General features: G+C 38.5%; 3 protein-coding genes across 3 annotated transcripts in view; all 3 read left to right on the top strand.

The window, feature by feature from the left end:
• The window catches only part of LOC137628820 (tripartite motif-containing protein 59-like), a 48,318-nt gene extending 41,405 nt beyond the window's left edge, over nt 1–6,913 (top strand). The window contains exons 2-4 of the mRNA XM_068360063.1: nt 3,535–4,233; nt 4,594–4,797; nt 6,191–6,913. Of these exons, the coding sequence (XP_068216164.1) occupies nt 3,535–4,233; nt 4,594–4,797; nt 6,191–6,235 (948 nt within the window). The 3' untranslated portion in view covers nt 6,236–6,913. The remainder of the gene's footprint in view (nt 1–3,534; nt 4,234–4,593; nt 4,798–6,190) is intronic.
• LOC137628821 (uncharacterized) lies at nt 5,495–6,200 on the top strand. Its single transcript, XM_068360064.1, has one exon. The coding sequence runs from the start codon at nt 5,505–5,507 to the stop codon at nt 6,024–6,026; it is 522 nt and encodes a 173-aa protein (XP_068216165.1). The 5' UTR covers nt 5,495–5,504; the 3' UTR covers nt 6,027–6,200.
• A 4,666-nt stretch (nt 6,914–11,579) lies between the features above and the next one.
• LOC137628818 (uncharacterized) overlaps nt 11,580–12,500 on the top strand; it is a 37,910-nt gene continuing 36,989 nt past the window's right edge. Inside the window, exon 1 of the mRNA XM_068360060.1 lies at nt 11,580–11,907. Within this exon, the coding sequence (XP_068216161.1) occupies nt 11,905–11,907 (3 nt within the window). The 5' untranslated portion in view covers nt 11,580–11,904. The remainder of the gene's footprint in view (nt 11,908–12,500) is intronic.

Here is a 12,500-nt window from a genome sequence, read left to right on the forward strand (position 1 = left end):
GGCGAAGCCTTTCATCAGGCAGAAATCGGCGTCGTTACAAGAGTGGCAGAGATTGGTAGGCCACCTGGTGTCCCTGGAGAAGCTCGTGCCCAAGGGAAGGTTGATGCTACGACCAGCCCAGTGCGACCTGAAAGAGATACAGGGCCTAGCAATCCAGTGTCCGTCATCAAAGCTTCCCCCATCCCAGTCAAGCAGGGAGGCAATCCAGTGGTGGTTGGACCTAAGGAACACCTGAGGGGGGGTATCACTACTGGATCCTCCTCTGTAATTACTTCTGTTCACGGACGCATCCGGGGAGGGATTGGGAGCCGACCTGCCAGACAGAATGGCCGAAGGCCGTTGGTCCTTCAAGAGCAGACCCTCCATATAAATGAACTTGAGCTGTTGGCAGGACAGAAGGCTCTCGGTGTCTTGGGAAGATCATTAGTGGGGAGAAGGGTGGCCCTGATGAGTGACAATGCCACCATCGTCGCACAGGTCAAGATACAGGGCGGCCTGCACCCCCGCTGGATCCACATCCTAGCGGTAACAATCTTATCCCATGCCGTGGTCAATGCCATCTCTCTGATGGCCAGGTACATCCCGGGAAAAAGGAACGTAATCGCAGATGGTCTCAGCAGGAAGGGTCAAGTGTTACCGGGAATGGTCCCGTCATCCGGTGGTACCAAGGGTGTTGTTAGAGAACTGCCTGGACTTCTTCGCAACAAAACTGAACGTTGAGCTGCCGGTCTTTTGTTTCCCAGTGCCGGACCCAGCAGCATCTCTGGAAGATCCGTTCCAACATCTGTGGGATGTCCTTGACGAGTAGACCTTCCCCCCATTTACCCTTCTGCGACAGACCTTGAACCGGCTTCAGGGGCAAAGCAGACAAAGATGATCCTGATAGGCCCATGGTGGCCCATAAAGGAGTAGTTCACGGACCTGAGGTCCTTGGCAATGGAACCCCTGTGGACCCTGCTTCTACGATGAGACCTACTAAGACCACCTTACTTCCAGAAGTTCCACAAAGGCCTCCAAAACCTCTCCCTTCACGCGTGGAGACTATCCTGAATTTGCTGAGAAGAGAGCAGCCACACAGATGACCTCGAATCTAAGGCAATCCTCGAGAGCCATATACCAGGCGACATGGACAACCTTTGACAAATGGTGTGACAAAGAGGACGTTCAGTCCCTCAAGGCCTCAATCCCGGTCATGGCGGAATTACTAGTACACCTTCGATTTGACTGGTGCATGTCAGTACCAGCAGTAAAGGGATTCCGAGTGGCCCTGGGCCAGGTATTCGTTCTCAAGGGCTTGAACCTAAGAGCCTTCAAGCGCCTCTCGATGCTGATAAAAGGGTTCGAGCAGTCCTGCCCCTCAATGCACCTTCCCGGGACATTACCAAAATTCCTCGACTCCTTGAAGAATCCAGGATTCAAGCCTCTGAGACAAATTACTGACAAGGAATTGACCCTCAGCGTGTCCGCAGCCAAGAGGGTGGGCGAACTCCACGGGCTCTTAGCTGAGGTCTCCCTCTCTCACGGGTGGAAGGAGTTGTTCTTCAAATTCGTTCCCTCCTTTGTGGCGAAGAGGCAGAACCCGGCAGTAGATAACCCCGCTTCAAAGAGTTATCTTTCCAGGCTATTCCCAGGACAGATTGCCCAGTGAGGGCGGTGCAGAAATATCTCTCGAGTACCTCCGCCCTCCGACCAGCTATCAGGAGACTGTTCTTGATGACGGGCAGAGTGAAGAAGGCAGTCTCAAAGAATACGATCTTCTTGCTCCGGGAGACGATTCAAAGGGCGTACCTGACGAAAGGGGAAACCTCCCCCAGGTCCGTGAAGCCTCACAACATCTGGGGCATCGCCAACTCGTTGGCCTTTGAGAGGAACATGGTGGTTGGCCAGCTGCTGAGGGCAGGTATATGTACGAGACTGTCAACTTTCACTGCCCACTACCTTAAAGACTGCTCTTACAAGTCCCGGAAGGGGTTCAAGCTCGCTCCCGTTATGGTCACCCAGCAGAGGATCTAAGGGCAGCTACACGCGTTACAGTCCGCATGGGATGGCGAGGGGTAGAGCATCGTAACCCCTATCCCCTCAGCCTGCCATGGAAAGATGTCCCCTGGATGAGTGTTACCTAGTTAACCTACTTTGCTTAATATCCTTTTGCTTTTCCCTGACAGGCTTGAACCCCACTCAGCAGCTCTCTCACCTCTTACATGGTCTATTTCCCTGCCTCCTAATTCTGAGGCTCCTATTATTGGGACATTGTAAGGATTCGTGGTGGAGCAAATGACAATTTTTTTAAGAAAATTTTAATTTTTTTAATATACTTACCACGTCTCAATAACGTAATTGCCCCCCATCCATCCCCGCTATAGACCCAGCTATCATATGCCCCTTTTCCTTGGAACCAGAGCAGAATGGTTAATGGCGACCTGTAAGGTAGCGTGTAGCATCCCTCTAAGGTATGCTTGGAATAACGAGAGGTCAATGTTGCGCACTTAAGAAGGGGGGGTTCGGGGGATATGGCCAGTTGGGGGAGGGAAATCTTTAGTCGGGAAGCACCGAAGCTAGAGTAATCTACTGTTGGAACGTGGTATGTATGTTAGAAAATAAGCCATATATTTTTTATACATTAGTATCTGGATTCTCTTAACGACCTCGGGATCAGAGCCCCAGGCGAAATCACACAAAGACAAGAGCTTGTGACCAACCGGGAATCGAACCCTTGTCCGGCAAACTTGTAGAGACCAGGGTTTGATTCCCAACCGGTCACAAGCTCTTGTCTTTGTGTGATTTTGCCTAGGGCTCTGATCCCGAGGTCTTTAAGAAAATCCACACATTAATGTATCAAAAATATATGGCTTATTTGAATATGAAAAACACGTCTGAATGTGCAAACATTTATCATATATATATATATATATATATATATATATATATATACATACATATATATATATATATATATATATATATATATATATATATTTATAGCTGTATGTATATATATATATATATATATATATATATATATATATATATATATATATATATTTATATATATATATACAGTATATATATATATATATATATATATATATATATATATATATATATATATATATATATATATATATGTATATATATATGGATGTATATTTATAGATGTGTATATATATGTATAGATGTATATTAATAGATGTGTATATATATATATATATATATATATATATATATATATATATATATATGTAAATATATAAACACACACACATATATATATATATATATATATATATATATATATATATTATATATATATATATATATATATATATATATATATATATATATATATGGATGTATATTTATAGATGTGTATATATATATATATATAGATGTATATTAATAGATGTGTGTATATATATATATATATATATATATATATATATATATATATATATATATATATACATATGTAAATATATAAACACACACATACATGCATACATACATACATATTTGGGATCTTTATATCTTTTACAGGAATCGAGTGTCCTCGAGTGTGGGGTTTGCACCAATCCATTCAGTGAAGAACATTGCCCCAAGATTCTTCCTTGTTCCCACACATTTTGTTGCCGATGCATCGAGGAGATTATCTCAAACCAGACCAAAGCTTGTCCTTTCTGTAGGGAAGAATTCACAGCCAGTTCAACCGATGACTTGCTGTTCAACAGAACTGTCTTAGAAGCTGCTAAGCAATTTTTGTCCTTTGATAAAGAACCGAATATTTCTTCCAGGGGATCAGGGATATCATTTGGAAATTTTAATAATGATTCAAGAGAAATTTTTTTTACGAAAGCCATTGCTAACTGCAATGAAGTAATGTCTCAAATGAGGCACGATATTTCTATCCTTGTGAGGATGAACAGTGACATCCTTCAAGCTAACAAAGTAATCGTGGGACTCAAAGAGATGCTGAATGAGATAGAAATTTCTAATAGAGATATTCTTTATACTATTGATGAAAACATCAAATGGCTGAAGAAGAAGTGTGATGTTATAGACGAAGATGCAAGACGATTTAAAGGCTGTGAGGCAAGACTGAAAGCGGCAGTAAGCTTTACTTCAGCTGGAGCCATTATGGACGATTCAATAGACGATCTACATAATGTTCAGGCAAAAGTATTGGAAATCAAAAAGCTTTTTCGGGAGAACGAACAAAAAACTGGTGATATTGTGAAGGTGACTTTTGTGTCTCGTATTCTGTTAACCTAAAGTATGGGATAGGACCATTTTCAATTTTATGAATTTTTTTTTGTGGCATATTGCAGTTTCAAATTGTTACCTAAACATTGAAATAATGCTCTCATCAAAGGATTTGTCCATGACGATCTAGCATTTCTGATCAACTTTTAGTTTTCTCCACCTCTGTTATACATTTTTTTTTCCCGAATGTTTAATTATCAAGTTTTCTGTATTTCACATTTCAAGCCATATAAACCATAATAGGCCTACTATTAATAATTACCTATTCACTTCTGTTCTGCAAATGCTAACTTTTTTATATTCTCTGTAACCTGTGCTCTTTGATATTTCCAACAGGGAATTATGGAAATGCAAACAAGTCTAAGAAATGTTGCAGAGGAAATAGATAGAATAGTTGAAGAAGACCTTCCTAAGGTGTTAGCTGTGAAGCCGTTGGAGGGCCGACATAGAATTGGTACTCTTAAGATTGGCTCTAAGAACAGAGTCTTTATGAGTCATCTTGAGGAACGAGATACACAAGTAACCAGTTGTACTATAAAAGTAAGTTTGTGTCAATGTCTTTTGTTTGAGTTGATAAGAGGGAGGTTTGTGTATGTTAGCTTAAATTGTGTGATCACAAAATCATGGATAAATTAACTGAAACTAAGTTGAACAAGGTCAAAGGCTACCTTTAAGGAATTTTTGGGTGCTAATATACCTTACATTCTGCTCAAATTTTCTTTTTCTACCGTTTTGACAAGCTAATGCAGCTTATATCCTAACCTCTAATTAAAGACTCGCGATTTTAAAAGAATTTTAAGATCACTTACTAGTTGACTCAACTTCGAAAGACTTGAATCAATTACTAGTAAAAATTAAAGTATCGTAATTACCTATAATTTATCAAATGATCTTTGCTCCACCGTGGTAAGCTTCGCTTGCAATTGCTTATTATCTCGTTGCTCCTCTGTTCTGGCACGTGGCGCATGGATGCGCTGCAAATACCACCTGTGTGAGTCACTATTAAAGTATCATATTTAACTAGATTATATCACTTTCCTCTATTGATGTCATTTCTGATTAGAATTTGATAGGATATAAGTTACTCTTACATATTATGGTAGGATACAAATCATAGTATACTATTAAAAGCATTGTAGAATACAAGCTGTACTAGCACCCATTTTTGCAATATATTCTATTAACATCTTTATTACCATTATCATTATTATTTTCATTATCATTTTGAACGACCGTTTGAATCCCTGATGCCAAAGACCTCGCGAAGGGTGTTCCTGGATCTAGGAACTGACGGCAGATTCCTCGGGAGAATGATTATTAAAGTAGTAGATGAGGGTAATCTGGCCCTCAATTTCCTCCATATGTGTGCAGGAGATCTGGGACCCTCTTACGCCAACTCATCGATCTTTAGTATAAGGAGGCTGGGGGAACCTGGTGAACATGTTGGATTTGGAGATTATGAAGTGGAAGACAGAACTACTGCTAGACCAGTGTTGTTAGGGGTGGACTGGAAGACGGAAAGTAAGAAGGATATATATAAGAATACACAACCAAGGGAGGGAGAAGTAAGAGGTTGGTTCACTGTAAACCCAAACTGCGAAGATGTTTCGCGGTTTTACATTATCCTTAAAGAACAATCCACATGGAAGCCTCGAAATCGCTTAGGCGTGGTGGAGGAAGGGCTCCAAGTGTTGAAAGATGCCATCATGCTTTATCCAAATTTCAGGGAAATCAAGATAGTGGACTGCGGTCATGTATTTTGTTTCTGAAGTTTTTAAAAGGATTAAGTTGCTATTGGACCTACAATTAGAAAAAATAAATCTTTTAGGACAGAAGAGGAACGGGGTTTAGGGAGGCCTTGTCTTCTTTGCGGCACCCCACAACTGAGCTTCGGATTCCAGCCTCGGTCCTCATGCTGCTCCAATTTTTCTAGGACAGAAGAGGTACTGGGTTTAGGGAGGCCTTGTCGTCTTTGTAGTGCCCCTCAACTGAGCTTCGGACTCCAGCCTCGGTCCTCATGCTGCTCCAATTTTTCTAGGACAGAAGAGGTACTGGGTTTAGGGAGGCCTTGTCGTCTTTGTAGTGCCCCTCAACTGAGCTTCGGACTCCAGCCTCGGTCCTCATGCTGCTCCAATTTTTCTAGGACAGAAGAGGAACTGGGTATAGGGAGGACTTGTCTTCTTTGTGGTGCCCCTCAACTGAGCTTCGGACTCCAGCCTCGGTCGTCATGCTGCTCCAACCCATAATCATCCTGTCCGTCCTCTGTGTTCCTGATCTGCCACTTTCACAAGATTATCCCACTTACGGGCTGCCAACGCAAGAGCCCGTGGTCCCCTTGTTTATAAGAGGGGCCAATCTATTCGCAATGCATCGGAAAGGCTCAAAACTGTTTTAAATATATATTCAGGTCTAAGTATACTATTTAACTGGAATACCAGCCAATTGAAATTTATTCTATAGTTAGGCCTAGATGAATGTAAAGACAAAAATATGTTGATGCATGTTGCAGTGTTCAAGAATATTTAATTTTACAATTATTTTAGCCTGTTTAATTTTATCATTTTATTTGGTCTGGTTATCACTATCTTTTAATAAGTTTTTCTCTTTATCCAGTTTCGTTATTGTTTTCATCACAAATGGGAAATATCACTGATCAATAAAAGACTATATTTATGCTTTATTTTTATCCTTCAATTCCTTATAGTAGTGATTTGTAGGAAAAAAATAGGATATAAGAAAAATGATTTTGTTTCCCTATTTTTTTTTCTATCTTTATGACATAGGAATTGATAAAAGTCTCCTATCATAATTATAATTATTATTATTATTATTATTATTATTATTATTATTATTATTATTATTATTATTATTATTATTATTGCTATTATTACTAGCCAAGCTACAATCCTAGTTGGAAAAGCAAGATGCTATAAGCCCAAGGGCTCCAACAGGGAAAAATAGCCCAGTGAAGAAAGGGAACAAGGAACTAAATAATCTACATAAGAGGTAATGAAAAATTAAAGTAAAATATTAAAAAAAAAAAACATTAACAACATTATAGCAGATTATTCATATATAACTATAAAAAGATTTATGTCAGCCTGTTCAACTTGAAAACATTTTCTGCAACTCTGAACTTTATAAGTTCTACTGATTCAACTACCGGATTAGGAAGATCATTCCACAACTTGGTCACATCTGGAATAAAACTTCTAGAATATTGTTTAGTTTTGAGCCTCATGATGCAGAAGGCCCGACTAATAGAATTAACTACATGCCTAGTATTACAAACAGGATGGAACTGTCCAGGAAGATCTGAATGTAAAGGATGGTCAGAACTATGAAAAATCTTATGCAACATGTATAATGAACTAATTGAACGACATTGCCAAAGATTAACATCTAGATCAGGAATAAAAAATTTAATAGACCGTAAGTTTCTGTCCAACAAATCAAGATGAGAATCAGCAGCTGAAGACCTGACAGGAGAACATTACTCGAAACAAGGTAGAATGGAAGAATTAAAACAATGGAAACTAAGCCATTGTATCTAGGAGGTAATTAATAGTAGGTAAAGGGTAAACAAAAGGGAAAAATATAACAAGCTAGGGAAAAAGTAAAAGAAAAAAGTGGAAAATGAGAAAACCCAAGGTTTTGAGGATAAGGATTGATTGAAAACAATAACTTGTCATTAACAACTAATAAATGAAAAATTTTCTTTATTATTATTATTACTTTTTGTGTGATTCTATGCTGAATTAAGCTGACTTTTTGTGTGATTCTGTCCTGAATTAACACGACTTTTTTTGTAATTTTATCCTGAATTAAGCCGACTTTTTGTGTGATTCTATCCTGAATTATTCTGACTTTTTGTGTGATTCCATCCTGAATTAACCCAACATTCTGTGTAATTTCATCCTGAATTATTCAGACTTTTTGTGTGATTCTATCCTGAATTAACCCAACTTTTTGTGTGATTCCATCCTGAATTAACCGACTTACTGTGTGATTCTATCCTGAATTAACCCGACTTTTTGTGATATTCTATCCTGAATTAACCCGACTTTTTGTGTGATTCTGAATTAATCCGACTTTTTGTGTGATTCCCTCCTGAATTCATCCGACTTTTTGTGTGATTCTATCCTGAATTAACCCGACTTTTCGTGTGATTTTATCCTTAATTAACCAGACCATTTATGTGATTCAATCCTGAATATAACTGACTTTTTGTGGGATTTCAGCCGATTCACCTCCTGACCCACGTTACAACGAATTGTCTCCAGGTGATGTATATGTACACGAATGTGCGTTGTTTGTTAGTATGTGTATGTAGGCGAATATACCTAAGCAAATACTTCCTTTATAGAATATTTAATGGATTTCTTTTCCTTTTTCTCGTAAAATTTAAGATATTTTAAAAATCAATCTTATGTGGCAAGATGAAGTTACTCCTGTTGAAGGATGATTGAAGAGAGAGAGTGGGAATTGGCGAGGGATCACGTTGTCCCAAGTAGGTATGAAAGTTTTTTCCAAGTTAATGTTGAATAGAATAGAACCTGTAATAGATAGAATACATCGAAAAGAGCAAGCAGGTTTCAGAAAAGGTAGACGATGTGATGATCAAATGTTTATTCTACGACATTTAGGTTAACAGTCTACGAACTAAAATCACCTCTTGTTTTATGCTTTGTGGATTTTGAGAAAGTATTTTACTATATTTCATGTAGTGTTAAGAAAGATTCCGAGACACTATGAGATACCAGAAAAGATTGTAAACATCATAATTGATTTGCATGGTGGAATTTGTTGTCAGGTAATGGTTGATGATGTTTTACAGATGCATTTGAAGTCAAGACTGGAGTACTACAAGGGGGAATACTGTCCTCTATACTGTTTATTATGGTGATTGATTATGTTATGAACAACGTAAGGCAAGGAATGAATAATGTCATTTAATGGACAGGGGACCAGAGATTGTGATCTTGAGTACACGAATGAGAGTTCTAGTTGCTTCTACAATTCCTGAAAGGCAGGATATGTTTGATAGGTTAGATTGGAGAAGAGTAGGGTGTAGAGTGGTGATCAACCAGAGAAAGACTGAGGTCGTGTAGATTCAGAGTGGTGATCAGGCAAACTGCCCTAATTGGAGAAATAATATTACTGAACTCAAACTCTGTCAAATAATAAGGAACCATCATTGCCAGCAATGGATCACTGGTTACAGAATTCAAAGAGAGAATAGGTAGTAGGGTAGAACAAGCAATGAGCATCCTAAAAACAATTTAGATTATATCGAACATCAGTTCACAGCAAAATCAAAATAGACATTCCACTTGTAAGGTTGATATTAAATTATGGTCACCAGTCATGATATAGCACTGTAAGAACTGATGCAAAATTTCTTGCCTTTATGAATAAATCACTGAGAAGGATTTTTGGAATCAAATGCCAGCAGCATATAACAAATGCAGCAATTCATGAGGTGGCATTGGTGCCCAATATGACCAATATAGTTTTACTCAATGTATTTCAATGAGGCAGATTTGCACCGACTCGCAGCGGTACCCTTTTAGCTCAGAAAAGTTTCTGCTCTCTGATTGGTTAGAGTTATCTTGTCCAACCAATCAGCAATCAGGAAACTTTTCCGAGCTAAAAGGGCACCCCTGCGAGTCTGTGCAAATCTGCCTCACTAAAAAGAATTGACCATAGATTATTAAGACGGAGATGGATGGGGCATATTTTAAGAAGTTAAGATGAGTTAGTCCATGATATACCTGAATGGAAACCGCTGGGCAGAAGAGGAGGCTTGGTAGACCAAGAGAAACGTGGCTGATGACAATTTGGAGGTTGGATCCGAGAGTTCGGTTGGGCTTAGAGAGATGGCACAGGAAAGAGATATGGCGTGAATTCATTGAGGCCCTTTGCCAGAGGATTAAAATAAGATAATACTAACATAAATCAGTAATTACTTTATAAAGACATGCTATTGTGATTTAGATAAATGATAGTGAATTATCATTGTTTCTTTAATCGAAAAAATATCAGTGTATTCCTTCAGGTAAAACGTTCTCCTAATACTTGACTTTACAAACTAGTCCCTACATGGTTAGTTAGCTAATTGTCCCCACTTCTTCCACCCACCTTTCCTATCAGCTAAGAAAACATCTCACTCCCGCCCCATCTACATCTATCAAATCCTTAATTCCAGAAAGATCTTTCCAAACTCATTAATACTTGATCATCAGCGCCTAAGCACCCTCTTTACCAAGGCTAGGACTAAAAGAGGGCCAGGCAATGGCTGCTGATGACTCCGCAGATATACCTAAAGGCTTCCCCAAAACCCTTATCCTTAGCTCACACGGATGGTTAAGTTGCAGCGACCAAAGGAACTAACGAGTTTGAGCGTGACTCGAACGCCAGTCTTGCAATCACAAGGCAAGGATGTTACCAAAAGACCACCACAAGCCCAAAGGTTCCAGCAGGAAAAAATAGCCCAGAAAGGAAAGGATAATGAATGTAAAACATCATAAGACTGGTAAAACATTAAAATAGATCTGCCATATATAAACTATTAAGAGACTTACTGTTAAGGAAATAAAATTCATTACATGTTCTTAATCTCTGCAACAGACTCTTGAACATCATAGTAAAAAAATACTCATAATATTCATGAATATTGTAAATAACGTAAAGAAAAATTAGTATAATTTTTACTATCTCTCTCTCTCTCTCTCTCTCTCTCTCTCTCTCTCTCTCTCTCTCTCTCTCTCTCTCTCTCTCTCTCTCTCTCTCCTTCAAAACACCACACAAAAAGATAAATCCAAATCTAAAACAAATGAAAAATTATTAGAGTCGTGGTTACAACGGCTATGACTGCACTCTGACCCTGAACATGTAGTCTACTTTGACAGTGTTTATCCCTATTATATCTGTAATGCGATAGAGTGGCCGTAAACTTATTTTGCGAAGTAGGCATCTAGGAACCAGGGACCAGTGACCAGTGACAACTAATAATATAGACTTAGGAAAGAAGTTTGTTATTGAATGTTTCATACAGATATTGCGTCAACATCGCAACAAACTTCTCACTGACAGTTGCCATTGTCGTTCAGTAATTCAGTATTTTATCATTTTACTCGCTGCATGTTTAGTTGGACGTTGACAACGTTCGTTCGACAATTATTGCATCACCATTAAGTTACCTGTACAATGTACAACATAAGATTTGTGTGTATTATATGTTATATGGAAAGAATAAAATAAGGATCTATTGACAAGGTGGCAACTCTTCCTTCTCCCCGTCCTGGACTCCTGGCCCCTCTCATTCCCAGTCGCTAAGAGTTAAGTGCTAGTGGACGAAATATGAAAGCTTTCGACCGTGCTTGTGTCCTGATTCACTGTCTCATTTGTGTCTAACTGTGTCTTTGTAGTGATTTTGTCCCGGAATACAATTTAATAGTAAATTGAGTATCAAACATTCTGAAGATGGAAGAGTGAACTTTAAACTAGATTGTTATCAGTGAGGTTATGAGTGATCCGAATACATTGTCAGTATCCGTCTACAAGTAGGAGACGTTGAGAACTTAAAAATCAAATAAGTGTCTGGAGTGAAAAATAAGTATCAGGAGTAAAATCTTATACAGAATAATGGTAAGTAATTGGTGGTATCTTCATAATCAACTTATTCAATCACTGATCTTATATTTCGTTAACATTCCATATTCAAGACTTGAATATTGTCTAGGTCGACAGTGAGATAGGTGGAAAACTTGATCATGAATCTCTCTCTCTCTCTCTCTCTCTCTCTCTCTCTCTCTCTCTCTCTCTCTCTCTCTCTCTCTCTCTCTCTCTCTCTCTCTCTCTCTCTCTTAAATTCTAAAGTTAAACTTAATACTGAGTAATATCTGATGATATTGTAAGACAAGAAGCTTAGCAGTACAGTTTGCCATGAGCTAGTGTTGGTAAACAGTAGGGCTCACCGTTGTCGATTCGTGTTTATTCAAAGTATATTTGATAGTTATTACTGGAAATAATTCCCCAACTTTTATTTTGATTACATTTATTGTTATTTTGTGACGCCAGAGTAACAGTGAGTATTAAAACGATAATGAGTTTTCTATTTTTTGTAATATTAACTTTATTGAGAAACTCGTTAATGGCGGTAGTTGGCACGTTTTGGTTGGTAAGGTAAATGTTGCCGATTCACTGTTTAATGCTCTAAAGAAATCATTTATGTAGGAATT

The sequence above is a fragment of the Palaemon carinicauda genome, chromosome 36, assembly GCF_036898095.1.
Source record: "Palaemon carinicauda isolate YSFRI2023 chromosome 36, ASM3689809v2, whole genome shotgun sequence".
In the NCBI taxonomy this organism is placed as follows: Eukaryota; Metazoa; Arthropoda; class Malacostraca; order Decapoda; family Palaemonidae; genus Palaemon; species Palaemon carinicauda.

What these genes read in the sequence shown, in the direction of transcription:
- LOC137628821 (XM_068360064.1), top strand. Translation starts at nt 5,505, where the DNA reads ATGCCAAAGACCTCGCGAAGGGTGTTCCTGGATCTAGGAACTGACGGC.